The sequence below is a fragment of the Montipora capricornis genome, chromosome 6 (genome assembly GCF_036669925.1).
Source record: "Montipora capricornis isolate CH-2021 chromosome 6, ASM3666992v2, whole genome shotgun sequence".
NCBI lineage: Eukaryota > Metazoa > Cnidaria > Anthozoa > Scleractinia > Acroporidae > Montipora > Montipora capricornis.
Window position 1 is genome coordinate 3,460,672 of NC_090888.1, and position 22,568 is coordinate 3,483,239.

Sequence of the window (22,568 nt, forward strand, 5' to 3'; positions counted from 1 at the left end):
AACGATAACGATAACGATAACGATAATAATAATAATAATAATAATAATAATAATAATAATAGTTGGTTTGGTTGCTGACTGTTGGTTGTCTTTCAGCCCACTGTTGTTGTCTTCATGCTCGTGCCGATCAGTAGGCTGATGAAAGCTTACCCATAGCTGATTTGGAGACTTGTTGTTTAGTTTTACACATTAAAGTTTTTTGAAGATTATGATTACAAGTAAATGTGAACCTATTATTATTATCAATATTAATTAGCAATGTCTTTCTCTTTCACAGATGCCCCTTGCAAATCGTTGTCAGAAGCATAATGCACAGGTGTACCATCATCTTGTGTGTGAACAGCACTTGTTCCTGAGAACATTGTGTTTATCTGACTTTATGAGTAAAGAAGACAGGAAACAAAGAAAAGTGAGGAAAATGCTATGCGAGTCTGCAGCAAATCTGGCTGAGTTATGTGCAAGGTTTGTATGCCAGCAACATTCACGCTTTTAGTATATTTGTGTCAGAGGCCTGCAGATTGTTGATATCATGCATACAGGGCAATTGCGGTGTCACAAGTCTGAACTCATCAACCACTGATTAACGTGAAAAATTAAATTACATTTGCCACCCAAAATAGTCCCTCAAACTGTGCTAAATTTTCAGTGGTCATGTCCAAAATCGTAAACTTAAGAGTCTTGTTTTAGTTCAAGGGTCTGGATACCAACTTGGGGTTTTATGGAAATTATGAATTAATGTTTATCAACTCCTGGGATCCATGGAGTTTTTGTCAATGTGGGGACATCATCAGGAAAGAGTAAAGTAGATCTAATGTAGAGGATCAATATTTTCTATTGCAGAATCCCAAGTGTTTACAAAGAGAGTGTTGATTATTTCACAATGTCTGGTCTTACATTGAGAGATATTGTCGATAGAGCATATAAGTCCGGACAGCCTGTTGCAGATGGTCTAATTCACTTCTTGGATGAGAGACTGTTGGGTTCTGACGAACCAGTCACTGTTTCTGAGGTTATTAATGAACGAAATCACACAATGTTGAGTACATTTTAGAATTAATAGGTGTGAGTGATGTTTATACGTACAGAAAGGTCTCAAAACATCAACCAATATCTGTTAATTACCCCTTGTACAAGACGATTGTGTGATTTTTTGTTTATAATACTTGTAACAAAGTTTTATTATCTATTTTCAAGGAAAGATATATGTATAAGAACTGCATTTAGTTATGAAAAACGTTCATTCAGCTATGATGAAATTTTAATCCCACTGTGAGTTCTTGAAATTTAAGGACGGTGCCTACTATTGTTATTGCGCACACTTTCTGCACATCTCGAGATACTCGGGTTTCCTATCGGTGATGCTTACTAATACAGTCAGGGATATTTTTGCGCAGTTTAAAACTATCCGGAGAAAGTAGATCTTAGTAAGTAATCTTGGTATCCAAAAAGAAAACTGGGGGTAACCATGAATTTTTAAAAGATAATTAAGCTTCAATTTGAGAAAGAACGCCATACACTGCTTTGTATTTTAAAGCTTTTTAACAATTTATCATTTATGAATTATCTTTAAAAAATACGTGGTTACCCCCAATTTTGGATTTCAAAAACACTTGTTCAGATGTACATTTCCTGCATGATCATAAACCCGGGCAAAAATATCTTTGAATTAGTAGGCACCGTCCTTAAATGCAAAACCACTCTTGGCCATTTCTGCAAGGGCTTCCTTTTTTGCTTTTGTTACAGAGGAGCCAATTTTATTGATAAAGTCAGCTGGTTATTCAATGTGTGTGGAACATTGTATATTTAAACTTTTTGCTGCTTTTACTGCTCTTACATGTAGCTATAGGTGCATGGTTGTCAGATTGTCACTCAATTGGAATTGTACTTGGTACAATGTGGGAGAAAATGAAACTGCTCTCCTTGAACTAGAATCAAGTATTTTTTGACTTCATAAAATGAAGGATGATTCTAAACCTCTTTCAATAATAAAGATACAAGGATAGTTTTGTTAAAGTCCCTGTGATGCCTATGTTCTTCATTGTTTTTTAACTTTTCGTTTAAATAGTTTTAGTATAAATACACAGGTGATTATACAAAATCACGTGCTCTCATTGGCTCGCTGTCTCGGATTATCTCCTCAATAATCACCTCGACGGACAAAATGCCTGCCAGTAGTCGTTTTGCCACTGTAAGTGAAGATGATTTCTCGTTGAAATGTTTTTTTTCTCTTTTTTGAAATAATCACCTGTGTATAATTTATGCTAAAACAATTATTTGCCTCAGGCTCAGTGATTATCGGTGAATATTCACCTCGACTTCCTCTCGGTGAATATTCACTGATAATCACTTCACCTTCGGCGAATAATTGTTAAATAGTGTCTGGAACAAAATACTTCAAAATTATTTCCCTCATAGTGGGCCTTTGATTTTTGGCTGATCCAGTTGGGTCCTGGTAACTAATGACGTCAAAGAAGTCAAGAATGTAATTCCATTCTGAATCCGAAGGGTAACTATTGTCTGACATTTCTACAAAGTCTTAACAAAAAGCTTACAAGGAAGGGTTGCGTTTTTAGAAATGTTGGCCTTGTAGCACTATAAATTTCAACAGACTTAACTGATTAGAGTGCAATGTGAAGTGCTAGTTGTTCCCCATATGAACCATGTGAGCGTTAACCCTACTAATGGAAATGGACCCACAAAAGGACAGAGTTAACTCTGACCAGGGTGGGAATTGAACCCACGACCTTTGGGTTAGATCACAGCTACTCTACCGACTGAGCTACAAGGTCAGACAGGAGCAGGCGGTGGGAAGTGAAGATGTTAAAGTCACGGCAATGAACATGTACAAGGACGATGAAGGGTTACGTTTTTACAAACGTTGGCTGTGTAGCACTACACTTTTGCACATTTTTTTCTGAAGAGATGCGATCAAGTTACTTCTTTGGCATCATTAGTTACCAGGGCCCAACTGGCTAGGCTAAAATTTGTTGGCTACACTATAAGGAAATACTACACTCCAGACACTATAGATATTTGAATGAAAAATTTAAAAACCTGGAAAAAATAAGCATCACAGGGACTTAAAAGATAATAGTTTAGATGTTGACATCTGAAGAATAGACCAAGGCTGCAATATCTTATCTCATTTCTGTAGTTAACCAAAAATATGAATTAAAGTTTCTTGGTATTGGTATTGTAACAAAAGTAAGATTGAAGAATGACGTTTCAACTACTCTATCCTTTCTTGATTAAACTTCAACTTTTAAATGATCTTGGAGTCATTCTTTCTTTAGTTACCGGTATCACTTATTTTTATTTCAAAAACTTGAATAAGATCATAATCTCAAATTGTTTGCGCTGATAAAATAAACAGTAAATATCTATTTTTTTTATCAAAGTCAATCTGATATAGACAACTTGTCTCAGTTATTCAACCTGGTTCTCTTCACTGAAAGTTTGTTTTAAATTTCATTTTTTCTTTATTTAGAATACTGCCAAGAAAATTTTTAAACTATACTCGAAAGGAAAGCCCAGTCGAGTTTCTGAGATAATTCTCATGTCTTCACTTAGTGGATTTTCTTCAGGTTAGTTCAATGTATGCTTTATACACTTATGTTATTTCGATCACAGGATAATTACATATTCAGACAGCCTATGTTATGTGGATTCCCTGAATATACCATTTAAAAATGATATAATTTTGCCGTGAATTAAACTGGGTAAATGGTGTTCCTCTCCGTAGTTGGCTATAAATTTTCAGTAACCTTTGGGAATGGCTTTTGTTACTTTGTCTTCATGTGTCTTTTTGGGAAAAAAAAGCAGTTTTTACCACAAAGGCTTGTAATCTCGCAATTGTCAATGAGAGTCTGGACAATGCTGTACGCGTCATGCTCGCGTCATTTTGTCACGCAATGTAATTAGACACGCCCATTTTGAGAAATAAACCAATCGTATTGCGAGGAAGTTATAGACAACGCTTGCTCTTTTTTGAGTCATGATTTTGGTCACGCTCTGAAATACAACCTTTCTTTGGCGTTGAATATTGTGGTAAAATTTTGACCACTGTGATGACGAATATCGTTGTCGATAGGAGTAGAGACAACGCTGAACCACTTTCAATTTGTTAATTTTATGTGTACTCTACAGGATTGTGGGACTTAGTGATTACCTAGGTGTAGGTTTACTGCTCAATGATGACTTTGAGCGGTGAATTTTATGGAATGCAAGATTACTGGCAAAAACTGCTCAGTAGGCCAACCATTAAACAAGGAAAAAGCATTCTATTCATCAGCATTCATGTCCATGTTCAGTTGCATCAGGTTGTGGGCTAAATTATAGCGTAGTTCCTAAAACAAGGAATGACCTAAAATGACCTAAAATGAACTACAATGGTATCTTAAATTGATCTAAAATGACGTAAAATAAGCTACAACGATATCTAATATGACCGAAAATGATCTAAAATGACCTAAAATGAATAGGTGATTTTAGGTCATTTTAGATCATTTTAGGACATGTTAGATACTGTTGTAGCTCATTTTAGGTCATTTTAGGTCATTCCTTGTTTTAGTAACTACGAAAATTATAGATGAACTGGCTGAGCCAAGCCGCAATACCTTTGCTTATGTCAGCATTTATGGTATCATTGATGGTCCCACGCAATCTTAGCCATGAAAAATTTGCATTTACATGTAGGTAGTCAACCTGTTTTTACTTCTGCCATTTGGTCTAGTTAATTCTGGTTTTTGCTTTCATTTCTTTTTATTGGCCTTGAAAAGTCCGGATATATACCGTACTTACAGGAATGAAGCACTTGTAAAGAGCAACTTCTCTTTGAGGTGCCGAAATGCGGCTCTAGAAAAAACATCAACCTATTTTGCTGTGGAATTGGTAACAATTAATTTTTTGTCGATGTAGACACTGCCTTGGCTGCTTTGGAAGATTTGAAGAAAGTTAAGACAGCCGAGGGTGTTAATTACAGGTTGGTGATGTGCATCTGTTTGCAACATCTCATACAATGTGAAAAGCCCTGAATGGGTTGTGGAAGTGATTTGACGGAATTGTTTATGATTTGGTTTTAGCCTGTCTCCACTTGATAACCTCGTCCGAGCAGTGCTATATCTTCATCAGTGTGATCCTGATCATGCCCAGTCTACTCTTTGCACAATTCCTAAGGTAAGAATATTTTTATTTGTACTGTGGAACCTCCATTAAGCGGCCACCTATTAAGCATCCACCCTCTATTAAGCTTCCAGTAATCAAAGTAAAGTCCCGAAATAATTGTAGAATAATATTGTAAATCAAACCTCTATTAAGAGGCCACCTCTCTTAAGCATCCGCGGCCACATTTTGGCCGTCCCGATGGGAGTTCTCCTTTTGTTTTCACCTCTATTAAGCGGCCACCAAGAGTTTAATACACTTAGTTTGGCTTTTCGCCACAAACTTCCTTGCAAGAATTTTTAAAAGTAATTGTGCACCCGAAATGCTTCATTTCAGTTACAGACACTTCTGCCTTTTCCGGTTACAAAATCAACTCAGTTTGCGGCATAGTTTAGATTGTTCTTGTTAAGTTGGGAGAACCTCATCTTAACATTTTTAGGAGAATATGTTTTTTTTTCTAACAGTACTGTATTGTTGTTGGGTATTAGAGCTGTCTCTTATGCGAAAGTTGTCACAAGCCGTTAAAGGTGTTTGCTTTAGAATAAGGTGACGTTTCTACTAACGATTATGCTAATTTGTGACGAACATCTATTAAGCGGCCAACCTCCATTAAGCGGCTACTAGCCCTTGCCCCGAGGGTGGTCGCTTAATAGAGATTTCACTGTATTCATATTTGAGTGTAACTTGTAAATGTGATAGAGCACTGAAGCAAATATTAATATATCAAGAATCTTATCTCAAAATATTCTAAAATTCCAAGTCGAAGCTTTCTGCTGTATATCACACAGTCTTCATCAGCAAATGCGATACAGTTATCACTCATCACACTTGTTTCGTATTCAACAGAAAGAGCTTGTTGAAGTTTTGACTACACATTCTTATCTGCTACATGAAGATGGATTACAGTTCACGCCCCTAGCTCAGGTACTCGGATAAACCAAGCCAAGAGTTAAAACTCTTCTAACAATACGTACTTAAGTCATTTCATCTTTTTTATTTTATTTTCAGTGTTTAAGAAAACATGAACAGGCAGCTTTCATGGAAGTGCTTCTTCGTCTCCTTGATAAATATGTGTTGTCGTTAGAAACACTTCTTACTTTGTTGGGGGTGAGTACATATGTATGTAAATATATACACACTTAATTGACCACTCCTCATAGGGGCTTTTCAGAGCCATTGAAACACAATCAATGCCAGAAACGACAACAAATACTTTTAAGAATCTCTACTGGCCGTGGGCAAACCAGCTGGCTATTTACAAGTATTTAACATTTGGCTTTTTTGTCCATGTAACCCCACACGTTTATGTCTATTAAGGACGTTCGCGCCAAAATCTTCCTACGGTGAGATTTTCTTCATTTCTCGCCTAGAGTTAGGTCATAAAGTACTTATCCCAAAAATGAAAAAAAAAAAATGGGGGTCACCGACTTTGTTTCGGAGAAAATGGCAGTGGAAAAATGCCTTAATTTCGAGAAATCGGTCATAATAGCGAGATGTAGGCTCATCTGCTCATCCATCGAAAATCATAAAAATAAACTGTTGAAGTGAAAGTTTCCATGCATAGGTTTTTAGGAGTGAGATTTTTAGATAATTGTATGCCGCTAGGGATGTGTTAAACAGTAGAGTTCATCCTCGACGAGTGTTTTCGTAAGCTCTATCCGTTGCAACCACTACCGGAATTCGATAGCACGAGGAAAGAAAATGTTAAAAAAAGATAACTTCTTACGGTGAGAATTTTTTTATTTCATCATATTTTGTAGATAGTAAGTAAAGTAAGTGATTCATGATTAAAAAAATAGGGGTCACCGATGATCTGAACGAGTAAAATCGATGTGATTTTGCAAAGCTCATGGAAAAGTTCGTTTGTCACGCTTTTGCGTGACCTGTCGGGCAAGGACAGGAACCCCAGAGAGGATCGATCGTTGAAGAGATGAACGGTTTTTACCGAAAAAAAAAACCTTTTTCAAGCATAGCAACGACGTTTTAAGCAGGGGTCATCTTCATTTGGTTGGTGTTTTGTATAATATCTCCCCATTGCCGTCATGCTCATCCTCTGGACACACTGTCTGGAGTGTGTTTTTTTGTGAAATTCAATCGCTGATAGTTTCCACGGAGGTCCGCACTATTCAAGTGGACGAGGACGAAAATACTGCTCAATTTTCACGAAAGTAAAGGAAAAGAACTTTAAAAACATGCATTCACTTTGAACTTAAGTTCGTAGGGTAATAAAAACATTAAAAACAAAATAGCCCCATTAAATTTACGCAACGGTTCGTCCACGACTTTTCCAAACTTTCAGCCACTAGTCTATATTAACGATCAGCTACCTTTTCCAGAGCTTTTCCATCCTCCCGCTCACTTCTCTTTGAAGTTTCATGATGATTCGGAAATAAATGTGTCATTCTTTTGCCGGCCTGTAATTTTTTCCTCGGCGTTTTTGTCGCCATGTTATTTTAACTGATGCTTGAAAAATTTGTATGAAAGTCAAGTAGACTAGTGCACGACTGATAAAACCTCGCGAATATCAGTCGTGCAGTAGTCTACTTTCATAAATATTTTAAATCAATTTTGACTGATCACGATCTTCTCTGATCCAACGCTGTGCAAGACTTACCGTCCACGGTTTTTGCAAAGGTTTTAAAACCTCAACTTCACTAATGCTCAAAGTAATGCGTAACATATTACAGTCGCGTTACATGCGCAGTAACGTTGCGCACAACCAATTAGCGCGAACGTCCTTAAATCATCTTGCCAGACCATTTTGAGGAGCAAGGGTGGCACAGTCGTTTAGTGCGCGGCCTTGGTGCAAGAAGAGGTCCTGAGTTCGATTCCCGGATCTCGCATCCTTGTTTCGACTCCTTTCCTTTTCGTGTAGCTAAGTAGCTTTAAATACCCGTAAAACGGAGCACTGATGGAGTGGGGGGAGTAAAATGAACGCACCGTCGACCTCAGTAATTAAAAGTTACTGTTACGAGTTATCGACGTTAAATAAGGTCTACTTTACTTTACTTTATAAATACTTTTGCTGTGAGAGTATTTCAAACCACACCATTTTATTGGACGAAACTGTGTGTGGGTTCTTATAATAATGTCACAAAAATCGTATAACTAAGGCCGTTAGAGGAGGTGGGGTCAATCATCTTTATGTGAGAAGGGTTTAGTTAAATTCCAGTATTATTAATTAATGCTCAATGGGCGGGCCTTAAATCACACGGCAGCCATGTTGAGCCCGAGGGATTGAAAACTTTTGTTTTGTCCCACCAAAACTCATTCCCAAACATTTCAACTCGAGGCTCGGGGTACGAAATCTATTGTATGGCGGCCAATGTGGCCGCCGCGCGAATTAGGCCCATTGGCCTTGCGAACGAAGCCCTGCCTCTATTTAAACGGGATGAACCGCTCAAAACCCTGCCAAATGATGCTAAGATTGATTACAAGAAAAAACATTCACATTCCCCCCTCCCCCCACCTTCCCGCGACCCACGATAAGTAGTCCTGCATCAATTTCACCAATTTTTTCTATTGTTTCTTTCAGACCAGTAAACCAGATGCAGTTCGCAATGATTTAGCCATTGGATTCCTTGAAGCTGTGCTAAATGGTCTGCTATTTATCGTAATGTAGTAGCGTGTTCCAAACAAAATGTTTAGTACAATGTCAGTACAGCTGTTTCTTATGGCCGCATCCTGTAATGACAAGTTGCGGTGTCTGAAAGTCAGACGAGAGGTAGCTGCACTGACTGTTTTCTACGAAATGCAAAGAAGGCAATGTCCTTCATACGTTTGCGATTTGCATCAAGCTCCATTTGAAAGACGACGTGTGACGCGCTACGCCACATTCACGCACTTAGCATTCCCACCGCAAGACAAAAAGTCGTTGGACGGAAGCTTCATCCAATCAATTGTTAGGTTGAGGAATATCTTTTCCAGTGATGTTGTTGGCAGTGTCGCGTACTGTGGACTCCAGCGTTTCAAACGAGGTTATAAGTTGCCTTTATCTAGGTCCTAACCAATGTAATTATGTTTTGCATTCAATTTTATCAAACTTGTATTCATTTTAAGCAGCAGTGAACCAGGGATTAGCCCGCGTGAATATTACTTATTTCCTGGTTCACCTTTGTATATTATATGGGAAAATGTTCATAAAGCGTAGATGAGTTTGCAGCAATAAAATTACATTTTTATGTTTTGCGTTTCAGATAAAGCTAGAGTGGATTCCTATGACAGTACAGTGGTAAACTAAACATTCCTTCATGTTTTACAAAATTAGAGTAATCCATCTTTAGCTTCTCTTGAATACAGCTTTTTTCATTCCAGATGTCACTTTGTGGAATCTACTTGAAGAGAATGGAAAGAACTCAAAGGAAACGCATGCCATCCTCATCTCATCATCACGTTGTAAGTACTGGAAGTACATTAATTGACCAATCACAACAGAGACAGATGATCAAATGAACCAAGCGAGGCACCATTGCTTTTCTCTTTGTGCCTCTGATTGGCTGAAAATTTTAAGACGAGATTTTTTCGCCCGTCGCCATTTCGTTTTGATAAATTTCCAAAGAAACAAATTTAATTTAGAAGATTTCTACATGACAAAATCCTGGCTAGCCAATTCAGTGTTGTTTCATTGTAATCTTTTCTGCGTCAAAAAAAAAAATTAAAGGCTTGTTTTTATTTTAATCAGCCGAAAGGCGAAGGACATTTTGGAGTCCGTCATTTGTGGCTGGATAAGCTACCTCCGTTTCAAGGTGAGTGAATTCTCTTGATTCAAACCGTAACCAGCAAGGATGCCATTGGATGCTTTTATTTTGCTCAACATTTTATAGGTTCAGTGAGTTTGCCAGTCCCAGGCTGTCCCAGTTCCAAGCCAGTCTCTCCCCAAGACTCTCCTCAGCTGTCTCGATCCTTGTTGTTTTCCAGTCCTTCGCGCCGATCCGCTAGCAAGGCTTCTTATTATGGTCCTCAGTTGAGTTCTGATACAGGGAGTGCTACCCAACCAGAGTGCTCCTGCTGTTGTTGTAATGAGGATCTACTCAAACTCCAGGTAATTGCAATAGACCTTATTGGAGTTGAGCCTGCAGGTACATTTTCTTTTGTTTAAAACTACATGCGAAAGAGGCTTTAGGGTCAATTCCATACAAAATGACCCCTTAGCCTCGTGTAGGTGGCAAAATCGCTGATAACTCCGATAAGGGCTATTGGTTGGTTGCTTGATTCATTTGATATGGTGCTGACATCACGAGAGCGATGAGAGATGGAGAAATTAGTGAAAACCTGTAGTTATGATTTAAATTGACGTGATGTACTTTGCAGTTGTACGCGGACTTCTTGTTATCGGTTCTTTTAGCTGAGTTGTCCTATAAGATCTAACGTTCGAAACTTGCAGGATCTCTGTCTTCGGTTTTTTGCAGATTATCGTACTCCATCAGATACGCATTTCAGTTGAAAGATTGTCGCTAAGTCTCTATTCCGTGTTTTGCGCTAAACTGAAATTTGACGTACTTCTTCGATCTTCCTCTTCATTTCACAGGCGCTGTTGTGTTCCCATTTTGTAAGCAGTGAGTTGTGTGAGTTCGTTCTAAGCAAAATTGAAGCTGGTCAGAAGATGGACATGACATCTGTTTCCCTTCTATGTTTACCCAACGTCGATAGGCACACCGAGGTAACCTCAATCATCATGATAACTTGTGAATACCTTCTTGTTTTCGATCAAACATAAATGTCTGGTCTGAGGACCGGCTTCAACGCGGCCCGTCAAGCGTGGTTCGCGCGTGGAAGAAAGTTTCCAGCGCGAGGGACAAAATGCTGTGTCTGGAACGAAAGGAAAAACGGATTTCGGTCCGATTTTCCACTTTGGGTTATTGGCATCGTCCCATTTATTTCGTCAATCGTTTTATCCTTTAATCGGTGCACGACTCGCCCAGAGGAAAACACTGTTTCGTTTCCCTTCCCTAGTGAGGGCCACTGGAGAGAATACTTTTATAGTAATAGGTGTTACCCTCTTTAAGGACGGTGCCTACTATTGTTATTGCGCATACGTTCTGCGCATCTCGAGATACTCGGATTTCCTATGGGTAGTGCTTATTAATACGGGGTTATTTTTGCGCGGTTCAAAACTATGCGGAGAAAGTAGAACTTAGCAAGTGCTCTTGGTATCCAAAAAGAAAATTGGGTGTAACCACTCATATTTCAGAGATTATTAAGCTTTAATTTAGAAAAGAACGCCATACATCGCTTTGTAGTTAAAAGCTTTTTACAAATATTGTTCATTAATTATCTTCGAAAATTGCGTGGTTACCCCCAATTTCGTTTTTGGATTTCAATAACACTTGTTAAGATCTGCTTTTTCCGCATATTCAATAAACCGCGCAAAAATATCTTTGAATTAGTAGGCACCGTCCTTAAATAAAGGTTATTATTATTACTTGAAGTCCCTGTGGACGGGGTCATTTAGTAGTGCCGCGGTTTACGTGAATCGGGAAACGTCGAACTACAGGCTGCTAGAATTTGAAAGATGTCTGTTTGCCGCAGACGGGATGCTAAATATTAATGCCTCCAACATTTGGATAGGTGACATCTGGGAAACGCTGTGCTGTACGCATTGACGGATCGCCGTCGTTTCCCACTCAGCCATGGTATGTGGGCTGAGTTTCCAGTCATTCGCAACCTGACTCAAAGGTTTTTCTCCGGGTATTTCGGTTTTCTTTTCTCATCAATATAAGGTAGACTCCCAGCTAATTACATGTGCTATCGTGCTAGATATTAGAGAGATTTAGAATCACGTTTCACGTAAAATAGAGAGAAGGTTGTGATTTCAGCTTCACGTGACCCACGGTAACACGAGTGTTAAATTGCTAAAAAGCAAAAACAAAACTCGAAGCCTTTTATACAATGTTTGCATAAAAAGACGCTATATGAAATGAAAATCCTTACCCGTCAAATTTTGAGAGTTTCGATGAAGCTGTTTTGTCGGTCAACAGAGAATCAACGTGAGTTCAGTCAGTTACGAACTATCTATTACCATGAAACTTTGGCATACCGGAAAATGGTTTTGGGGTACTTTTTTTCGCAAACAACTTCTTATGAAGAAAAAAACGAGAAGAAAATTTCACGCGTACGGCAAACGCGAAATGCCTTCTGTCACGGAGAAACGGCATACGGCAGCTGCGGGCAAACGTAGAAAATGGCGGGAAAATCATGGTCACGTGGTCACTTTTGCCGTCTGTCTCTTTATTATGTTACATGCCTTGTCGGGGACCTCGTGTCCTATTATATTTTTCACTTACCTTAGAGCGGTTTTCAATTGAGTGTCGAAAGTAATTAGCGAATTGCTTTGGTTTTGCATTTACTTCTCTCAGTGATTGGTTCAAAGTTCTCGCGCCATTTTTTTTAACCAATCAGAAGTGAAACCAAAACCAATTGCGGCTCGCACGTGCACATTTTCCCGCGCTTTGTGTCGGCTACGTGTAATTACTTCGAGTTTTGATTGGTTTACTGTATTTGTCTCCGTCCTTTTTGATTGGCCAAAGTAATTACTTTGGTTTTGGTTTTACGACACTCAATTGAAACTCGCTCTAATCTCGAAATCAATTTAATCGAGAGAGTATTATTATGTTCTGAATGACAACGTTGTTTCAGGCTGTCGCTACAATTTTAGAGGAGGTTCCTGAAATAATACTGCCGTATGGGGAATACTACTTTGGTGCAGATATTGACAAGGTAAGCTCCCTCCAAATCTGAGGGACAATCTAAGGTAGGGTATTATTTCAACTTCTTTATCAAATGTTTGTGAACTTTTGTTTGAAGTTAGATGTCATGAGTTAAAAATTAACTTTGTTGTTATGCTTATTCTTAGTGGTCAGTTCTTTTGAGAACTTTGCTTAAGATGTGTAAAGACGAATCATTGAATGATGATGCAGACTCAAGGAAAGAGAAGATCATAGCGGCTCTTAAAGGTATTATTTTAAATACCAACCTCTTACTAACCGAGAAATACCACATTTAAACAACCGTCCCTCTCATGTACTACCCTCAAAACAAAAATCTCTTTTTGTTTCTTTTTTTACATCAAAGTAACCATTTACTGTCGTTTACAAGCACCATTATAAATTGGTTACCTCGGCCGTTTAGAAGCGACGCAGAAGATAAAATGGATTTATCGACTCCGGTTATGGGAAAGTGGTTTGCGAGGAACTTTCGAGGTAGATCCAATTCAATTAATTTCGCAGCTTCCAAGTGGCTTAGATTGTGATGCAAGATTGTTTTGCCAACCACTTTAAGAAATAATGCGAAATCTAAGTATTTGCGAAATGCTTGTTTTGAACGGTGTATTTGAGACTACTTGCACGTTCTTAATCGTTAAAGTGGTTCCACCCAAGATAGTGGAACAGAAATATTCTTTTCGACATATCAACGAAATACTTCTCTTCCGCTTCTTTTCCGCACTATTGCTGTCAAACACCCGAGAGCGCTGTGTTGACTGAAAAATATCTGCTGTTTTTCTCTTGACAGGAACTCTACATCAACTGTCCCGAATCGTGACTCCGCGGGAGTTTTTAGCGCTGTTGCCGGATGATGGCTGTGTTGGCTTCTTTCTGCCGTATCTACAGCAGTGTTACAGTCGATGCGCATCCGATTCGGTCAACGAAAGACTGGAGATGAGAGCAAGGCAAATGGTCGCTTAAATCGAAGGTCAATTCTAGAGAGATTACTAGGAGCTTGAACAAAACGATATAACCCCTCATAACCGTGTATTTTGCTGTGACAATTAAAAATTAGACCCGTAGCCCGCAATACTGGTCAATGGCCCACGAGGCAAAGCCGAATGGGCTATTGCCCCGCGGCCCTTGAGGGCGAAGGGTCTAATTGTTTTAGTATCACCCAACTTGTCGGACAGAAATATATATATATTGTCCGATCTCCTAATGGAGAATTGGGCTGCAAGCTCTCTGCATCCAAGCTATCCTGTCTGCCGCAAACGATGCTGCCTCTGCCCAAGTTCTTAAGTTCTTCTCCTTGAGCTCCCTTTCCACAGTTCTGCGCCATGTCTCCCGCGGTCGACCCCTCTTCCTTTTGGCTTCCGGTACCCATGCGAGTGCAATTCTTGGATGTGAGTTGTGATCCATTCTGAGGACGTGCCCTAACCACGCCCATCTCCTCCTTGCCATCTGTCTGCTGATCGTTTCTATCCCCGTTCTTCTCCTTATCTCCTCGTTGGTTATACGCATTGGCCAGTGGATCTTTAGTATCCGGCGAAGGCTCTTGTGCAGGAACGTATCCAGCTTTTTCTCGTCCGTTTGGGTCATTCTCTGCATCCAAGTCGTTTAACTTGGACCACAGCTTCCATCTGATACCTGTGTTGTCCTCTAGCGTTCTTATGATCCAGTCTATTACAAGCAAGAACAAGAACCCCGACATATTGCAACCCTATTTCACACCAGACTTCACATCGAACCAACCGGTTTGACCTGCACCGTCAATCACCGCACATTGCCTCCCATCGTACATTACCTTGACCATTCTGACAAGCTTTGACGGGATCCCATAACTCTCCATAATCTTCCACAAGGTTTCCCTTTCGGCGCTGTCGAAGGCCTTTTCGTAGTAGGCAAAACACACATACAAGCTAGAATTCCATTCTATTGTCTGCTCCACGATGTTTCTATAAGGATGAATATCTGCTCTATCGTACTTCTTCTTCGTCTGAAACCAGCCTGATCCTTGGGTAATTTTGCATCAACACCATCTGATATTCTTTGGATCAACACCTTGCCCATGACTTTTGCCGCGACAGACATAAGAGTCATCCCTGTCCAATTTCCGCACTTAGTGAGATCCCCTTTCTTAGGTAACCTGACACTAAGACCCTTCTTCCAATCTGCAGGAATAGTCTCACTAACCCATATCGCACAGAAGAGGTCGTGTAGCTTTTCGACTGTTTTTGTCGTACCAGCTTTGAACAGCTCCACGGTTAAACCGTCCACCCCAGGTGCTTTGCCTTCGCCCATGCTGACAATGGCGCTCCTTATCTCAGCCTTCGTTATGGGGTCTGAAGGTATTTCGTCCATCACCTCCACCTCGCTCACCACCTCAGCCACTAGTTCTGGGTTCGGTCTGTTCAATATTTCTGCAAAGTGCTCTTTCCTCTTCTGTCGCACCTCATCTTCGTTGGTCAACAACTTCCCTCCCAATTTTCTTTGGTGGTTCACTACATATCCTCCTTGTGGCATCATAAACGCTCTTCATCTGCCCCGCGCTTAGCAGCGTCCTCAGCTTCTTGGGCTATTCTATTACCCCACTCTCTCTTATCCTTTCTCGAGCCTCTCTTCAATTCCATGTCTTTCTTTGTGTAATCCTTATGCAATTTGAGTCTCAACCTTTCTGACCTTGTAACAACTACCTTTTGTTTAAGCTGCGTCCTTTTTTCTCCTTTTATGCAGCTCCCTGGGCTGATCCATCCTTTGCTTTACTGATCGTTTAAAACTGGAGCGAACAGCCATGTGGTCGATTTGGTTGTGATGTTGGCCATTTGGTGAAGTCCACGTGTATCTATGAATGCTCTTATGAGGAAACATAGTAGACGCAAATTGCAAGAATATTTGATGCGCAGAAAGACACCATTCGCTCCCCATTGTCACTTCTCTCTCACGCCATACCAAACTTTCCTACAATACCCTTCTCTCCAACTTGTTCACCTACTTTTGCATTCCAATCGCCTACGACCGAGAGCATATCATGGCGCGGTACTTCATCCACGATCTTTTGCAGCTGATCATAAAAAATTATCCTTCTCAGCTTCCTCTGCCTCATTCTTAGGGGCATAAACCTGAATAACTGTCGTCTTGATGAAGCGTGATGACAGAAAAGGCAATAATAAAGTTAGCAAATGCAAGTTGAAGAAATATTTAATTGAACTAAAACGCTTTTCGCTACTCGAGGACTATTGCTAATAGTCCTCCAGTAGAGTAGCCAATTAAAATGCAGGATTTGCATTTGTCCACTAGTCGGGTGATACTAAATCATTTTAGAGTGCTCTTATTTTTTAAGTCTACGCACCCATTTTCAAACTGTTAGCTTTCAATAGAAAGAAATTGTGTCGCGTTTACTGGAAAATTGCAAACAGCGGGCTAAAATTTGCTGTTTGCGAAAACTAGATGAAACCAATTTCATACTAGCCTAATTTCATACCTGTTAGGTAAATTTATCGAGGAAGCACTGAAAAGAGAGAATAGTTTGGTCACCATAACTCTCAAAAGGCATGTTTGTTTAAATGAACTTCTTTGTCAAATTAAAGGGGGACTGTCATGCTAAAATTTACTATTTTTAGGTCAAAACTGGGTAAAGAGTCAAGTGATTAGTACTCTAGCTCACATTTACAACATTCCTGACAACTCACTGAGTTGATACAATATGGCACAAAGAGCTATTCGTATTTAACTTTTGGCGACTTTCAGAGGGTGTCTCCAAACTTGAAAAAACTGGCCTATTTTTTCAAGTTTCAAATTCCATTTCCATCCCCTCCATCCTTGGCTGCAAACAACAAAGAATAGCTTCAGTGCACTTCAATGGCCATTGGCAACAAAACTACAGCATTGTTTTTTGGTCTTCATTGATGCAAAGACGTCTTTTAGTGTTGATGGCGTGACACTCCCCCTTTAAGTTGAAGACAAAATTTAAAGCATTCAGTTTTTTTTATTAATGAACTTCAGGGGAAAGAGAGAAAGCTCCTTCTGGTCTGTTCCACCCTCCTCGTCAGTTTTTATGAGAATTGAAAGAAAATGTATTTATTTGAAGAGCGGGCCATAGACGAAAGATAGAAGTGATCCTCTTACTTAACTGGACAATTTAAGCAATTATTTTCTCTTTATAGACACTTACAAAATTCAAGTGGTTTCGAAGGGATTCGAACCCATGACATCTGCAATGTTCTACTAACTGAGCGAGATACCTAAACAACTGAACCTGAAATACTTGAAATACTTTATTAATGTGTGGATGTATTTAAATTTCGTGGCTGGTATGACGCGGCGTTTCGTGTCGGCCAAGAGACTCATCAGATACTTTTCGAATTCCAGCAAACTCGTTGAGCATCGCGCTCAAAGTCCCGTTCGCGAAGTCAAGATGTTAGCAGTCTGGCCTTCTATCGCAGAAGGATTCCCAACCGCAAAGTTCACGAGTTATATGCAATAAAAAATTGTCAAGTACTTGTGAAGAATTTAAATTTCGTGGCTGGTATGACGCGGCGTTTCGTCTCGGTCAAGAGACTCATGGATGTATTTAGTTTTTAAAACAAATTGGGGACACAACAGAATAAGAAAAACTATATAAATAACAGATTAACATCATATATGCAAATGTGAAACGGCAAACAACAGGCTGCCTGTGCTTGTCATAAAAGATTGACAAATCAATTTTTCTAGTATTCTATCTCGTTTCTCCTTTTTAACATTCAAGTTTCAGGATATCTGCATGCAGCTTCCACGCAAGAAATGAACTGAAATCAAACAAGTTACTTTGAGTTTGGCAGAACACGTAACTCAGCGGGTGAGGCTAAATCGCGTGGGTGGGTGGGTCGTGTTTGTTTGAAGATAAAAAAGATATATATTAGCTCCCTCAGTGCTCGGTCCAAATTTGTGTTAGGTCTTAGGTCTTAGGTCTTGTTTGTTTCGAGAATTTCCAGTCGTTGATTAAAAAAGGGTTAGGGTTAGGTTAGGGTTAGGTTAGAAAGTCCACGACCGTGCACAATCTTTTGCTTTGCGCTCATACAATATGCATAAAATACGTAACCAACACGTTTCTATTGGTTAGTTCCCAGTACGGCGCAAACAACTGTTGTGTTTTGTGCACGGTCAAGGCCAAAAAAGAGAACAAAAACCTACAACAGAGAAATTTGTCGGGTTTCATAACTATTCCCCTCTATTTACTATGTTCGAACCAAGGTGTAGCCGTACCCACCCTCCCCCCCCCCCCCCCCGTTTTTCCTGGGGGGGATGTGTGGGTACGGCAACCCGTAGGATGAAGTTGTCCTTGCCGCGGCTCCCAATAAACGATTACAGAAAATTTTATTTAGAAATAGCACATTTATGAAAGAAAATGAATGCCGCGCTTACGCTGTAAAGAGGTTTTGCACAATTTAAGACAAGGTATGAAAATACTAAGAAGTTTGTGACTCATTGCAAACATTACGGACTGTAACAAGAACTAAAGATATTCAAAGCGTTTTATTGCTTTTCAAATTAATATTTACACGAGTCCTCTTCTCTACTTACAAATAAATTTGACTTAGTCACATATTTTTGTAATTCTCATTACTGCATTATAGATTTAAGATTATGAGATGAAACGAGGAACTTTCTTTGCTCGTATGGCCGTTAAGTTCCTCACAAGTTTATATTATATGTGGTCATGTATTTTTGTGGTCAAACCTTGTTTGCAACGGTAACCACTCAAAATGTGTTGTAGTATCACAAGGGGAAAAACTCAAATGTAGTGATTTCATGTGATAATTACAGAGGTTATTTCTAACACCAAGGATGTAACAGTTTAAGCATTAAACACAAAAGGGCCCAAAGTAACTTTAGGAGGAAACATTAAACATTTTTTTTATGTGGTGATAAATCATCAATAAATTAATTAAAACACGCCTGAACTTGCACATCTCCTTGGTATATAATTTTGGAAGCACACGTTTTTCTAAGAACTTTATAAATGTTCAAAAGTAACTCTTAACTTCTCCCGCAAATTCCCATACACTCAAGTTGGAAGCTGTGGTTTCATGGGGCTTGATATTAACCGCACAGCAATCTTACTTTCATTCTCCGTTTCAAACATACTATTCTACCAAAATTGACTTCTTTAGCTTCTACGTTTTGCTTTCCCAGCTCAGACCATGTGATGCTCTAAAGAAAATTCTCCTTTTGTTTTTTCATTAGTTGTTCGTACATAAGCACGTGCATAAGACGACATTTGAAAGAAACTGTTCTCTAGAGTAACATCACGTGGTCTGAAATGGGAAAACAAAACGAAAAAGATAGAGGTCAATTGCTTGTAATCTCGCGATCTGATTGGTTAATTTGCCGTTGACGATAAGAGTCCAGACGACGCTGCTCCCGTCAACGTGTAATAGCCAATAAGATTGCGAGAATGTCATAGACAACGCATGCGCCTCGTGAGTCCGCAACTTTTTGACCCCTGTGATGACAAATATCGTTGTTGATGTGAGTACAGACAACACTGAACCACATTCGATTTATTAAATCACTTGATATAGAATTCTTTCTCGTGAGTGGCAGAAATAAAATAGGGGGCACTTAATCTGTGAACTCATGGCAATTGTTCTTTTTCCATGGAACGCCGGATAGCCGGTCTATTTTTTGCCGCCAACGAGCAAGAATACAAGTTAACTGGAACCACGTTTCACCATCTTCCTCGTAGAAATTCTTAATTCAAACAACTCTCATATTGCCTTGTCGGGCATTAGCCCCCTGTCATTTTTTTGGTCCCATTTGTTGTCATTTATTCCCATTCAGTTGTCCCAGGAGGTTTCGCGGTCAAGTCGTACAGAACGCGCGAGATTCCTTGAACATCCTGTAAACTTTCAACCATTTCATTTAAAATCTGAAAAAAAAAAAAAAGAGAAAACGCTTTGGTTTTATGACTTGGCGGTAAAAGAATTTGAAGTTTCATGAGAAGACTCCATAAAATGCTTTGAAGGGGTTTGAACACGTAGCGAGCCACAGGAGAGTCTGCTTTAGTCCCATTTCGAAAAATCAACGCATTTGGTCGAAAGCAGCTTGTTCTGGGGGGTCGTGGGCCTCGCAAACATGATTTCATGGGTTGGCTCAGGCAATTCACTCATACCCTCTGAACTGAGAGACGTTTAAAGCCCTCGCTACAGGAATTGCGTGCCGTGGAACAATTTTGACATATGACAATCACGCCAAAGCTGAAATTAATCCAATCATATCGCTACGATAAGCAATGCGAATTTCCATAACAAAACAAACGGTCGAAGAGTCCGTCAGTTGAATGTGCGTCTTAAAGCGCCAGCGGTTCTAAGGCAAAGCTTATGTGGACAAACATGATCACCTGGGGTTGTTTGAGTAATTCGGTGGAAACCCCGGAACTGAGAAACGTTTTAACACGAGGTGTTTCTAAGGAAAAGCAACGTGGACATGTGTATGTATTCCTTAATTAATAGACCTCAAAACATGACTTCAAAGGTATGTTACAACCGACCCTGCCATCAGAGCCTTTGTTAACTTGCTCACCCCTGGTGAGTTTTAGAGAGGCTCTGCTTGCAGGGTGGTTACAGCCTACAGTCGTCCCTCAAAACCGTGGATCAGTCGGAAAACCGACTCGGCAAGAAGGATGAACACAGAAACCTTTAAGTTCAAGTGACTTTACGCACAAGGCACAACTTAACCTACCTCTACAGGAATGTGTTTTCCCGGAGTCGCTGGGACGCCAGTCATGAAATCGTTTGTTATAAACGTTCTGATCACGACAGACCGCTGACAAGATGGAATGTGGTCGATTGGATCGCGGTCGAAGTGAACTGGTATTAGAACGATAGGCATCTGGCTAATCTGAGACAGTATACCTAACAGGAAAAAAAATATGCGGCGACAATTTGAAGACATTTGAAGAGGTTGTACGGAAGTCAGTGGAAATAAGAAATCGCATTATAGTTTTGTAGGTCGTGAGTCAAAACTACAATGAGCTGCAAAAGTAGATTCATGTCGACGTTACATTTTCCACTTGTACTGGACGTTAAAAAAAAAAATATATATATATATTATTGTTTGGGGGGGCGGGGGGGGGGGATTAAGGTGGGATTAACCCATTTCCGAGTTCATGTCTGCCTCCTCGTCAAAGCGAGTCTAAGTGCAAAGTTTTTGTGATGGTAATTAGTTCTACTTTACATATGAATGAAAACTAATTATGATAACAAAAACTTAGCACTTAGACTCGCTTTGAAGAGGAGGCAGACATGAACTCGAAAATGGCCTATTGTCCAACATTCTTAAAAAGGAGTCGAAGTCTCAACACTTTTGTCGTCTTAATGTAGAGGTAAAAAAATGAAGAAAGTATAATATCTTTTGGTGGCTCTAAGGCTCAACGGCTCGTTCGTCCCTATTCATGATACAAGAACGAGAGAGGTACCCTTTTTGGCGGCTCGTTGACAACCGACATGCCTAGCCAGTCGAGCAGCTTTTAACATTCGCCCTTGTCACACGGCGGCCATATTGTCCCGGGAGACCAAAAAAGCTTTGTTTTACCACGCCAAGCCTCACCCCATGGTTTCTACTGCGAGGCTACGCGACTGTCGAGCAGCCGAGCCACTCTGTCAAGTACGTTAGAAAACCTCTCAAGGTGTCTAAAGTTTAGCCCTGAAGGGACTCTGAACAGTCAAAACTAGGCGGGCTAAAAAATGATAACGGGAGCTACAAAATACGCCGAGTAAAAAAAAGGTCCCTTTTTCTTACCGTGATTGCGCAAAACAGAGTGTGCCACGTGATCTGCTTGCCTTGCTGTGCTTATTACACCGTTCGACAAAAAGGTGGATGTAATGTCTTGGATCTGAAATTTTATCCTTTTACCGAAAGTATAGCAAACCCTGTATGAAGAAAAAAGCAGAGATAAGCACACGATTGAAAAAAGACACTGCCACTTTTAACACGGTTAAAGCAGTCAGAGTACTGCATAACATCAAAGAGAAATGCACCATCGCTGTCTTTTTTGCTGACATCGTGTGACCAGTCTAGTGTCGAAGAAAAGAGCCTCTATCAGACGAAAACGAGAATTGGGGCTCCCTCTTAGTCCAATTGATTTTTACAATTGGTTTTCTTTTGCGACGAAATTTTTCTACTGTATGAGGAATAATTTTAATGACCGGCTTCTAAACCCGACAATTTCAGGAAGTCGGACACTGTCCAACCGAAATAGACTACTTTGACGATACGGCGGCCATTTTAATTTCTATTGTTTAAAAAGATATTATGGGATGTTCAGTGGGACAAAATTACTACTGGGCACCCCATAATAAGTATTGGAACAATCTAATTCAAAATGGCCGCCGTATCGTCGAAGATTGCCCGTTTAATTTTAGATTATGATCGGACAAGATCACCGAACACCAAAGTATCTTTTCTTCTGCCACTAGTCTGATTTCTAAAACACAAATCGGCATAATTTGTTGAACTGGAAACATGAGTTTAGGCCCCGTCTACGTATCCGGATATTTTTGAATCCGCAACTTTTTCTTTTCGGATACACCTTCCTTCCGCACATATCAAGCGAATTGAATACGTTCTCCAGAGTAGATAATTTTGAATCCGCTATGAATCCAGAACCGTGTGGACACCAAATCCGGATATCTTTTATCCGGATGACGTAACAAGATCGACCCC

At 39.8% G+C, this 22,568-nt stretch overlaps 2 protein-coding genes across 3 annotated transcripts in view; one reads left to right on the forward strand and one right to left on the reverse strand.

Moving 5' to 3' along the window:
- LOC138051307 (uncharacterized) overlaps window positions 1-18,801 on the forward strand; it is a 30,333-nt gene extending 11,532 nt beyond the window's left edge. The window contains exons 6-21 of the mRNA XM_068897489.1: window positions 278-462; window positions 841-1,009; window positions 3,488-3,584; window positions 4,918-4,981; window positions 5,082-5,175; window positions 6,007-6,084; window positions 6,169-6,267; window positions 8,696-8,759; window positions 9,357-9,391; window positions 9,475-9,555; window positions 9,842-9,905; window positions 9,984-10,201; window positions 10,688-10,819; window positions 12,796-12,876; window positions 13,013-13,112; window positions 13,669-18,801. Coding sequence (XP_068753590.1) covers window positions 278-462; window positions 841-1,009; window positions 3,488-3,584; window positions 4,918-4,981; window positions 5,082-5,175; window positions 6,007-6,084; window positions 6,169-6,267; window positions 8,696-8,759; window positions 9,357-9,391; window positions 9,475-9,555; window positions 9,842-9,905; window positions 9,984-10,201; window positions 10,688-10,819; window positions 12,796-12,876; window positions 13,013-13,112; window positions 13,669-13,841 — 1,734 coding nt within the window. The 3' untranslated portion in view covers window positions 13,842-18,801. The remainder of the gene's footprint in view (window positions 1-277; window positions 463-840; window positions 1,010-3,487; window positions 3,585-4,917; window positions 4,982-5,081; window positions 5,176-6,006; window positions 6,085-6,168; window positions 6,268-8,695; window positions 8,760-9,356; window positions 9,392-9,474; window positions 9,556-9,841; window positions 9,906-9,983; window positions 10,202-10,687; window positions 10,820-12,795; window positions 12,877-13,012; window positions 13,113-13,668) is intronic.
- LOC138051311 (GMP synthase [glutamine-hydrolyzing]-like) overlaps window positions 18,359-22,568 on the reverse strand; it is a 47,457-nt gene continuing 43,247 nt past the window's right edge. For both annotated transcript variants that reach the window (XM_068897494.1, XM_068897493.1), the window contains 3 exons: window positions 21,645-21,775; window positions 20,586-20,758; window positions 18,359-19,773 (listed from right to left, as the gene is read on the reverse strand). In XM_068897494.1, coding sequence (XP_068753595.1) covers window positions 19,672-19,773; window positions 20,586-20,758; window positions 21,645-21,775 — 406 coding nt within the window. In that variant the 3' untranslated portion in view covers window positions 18,359-19,671. The remainder of the gene's footprint in view (window positions 19,774-20,585; window positions 20,759-21,644; window positions 21,776-22,568) is intronic.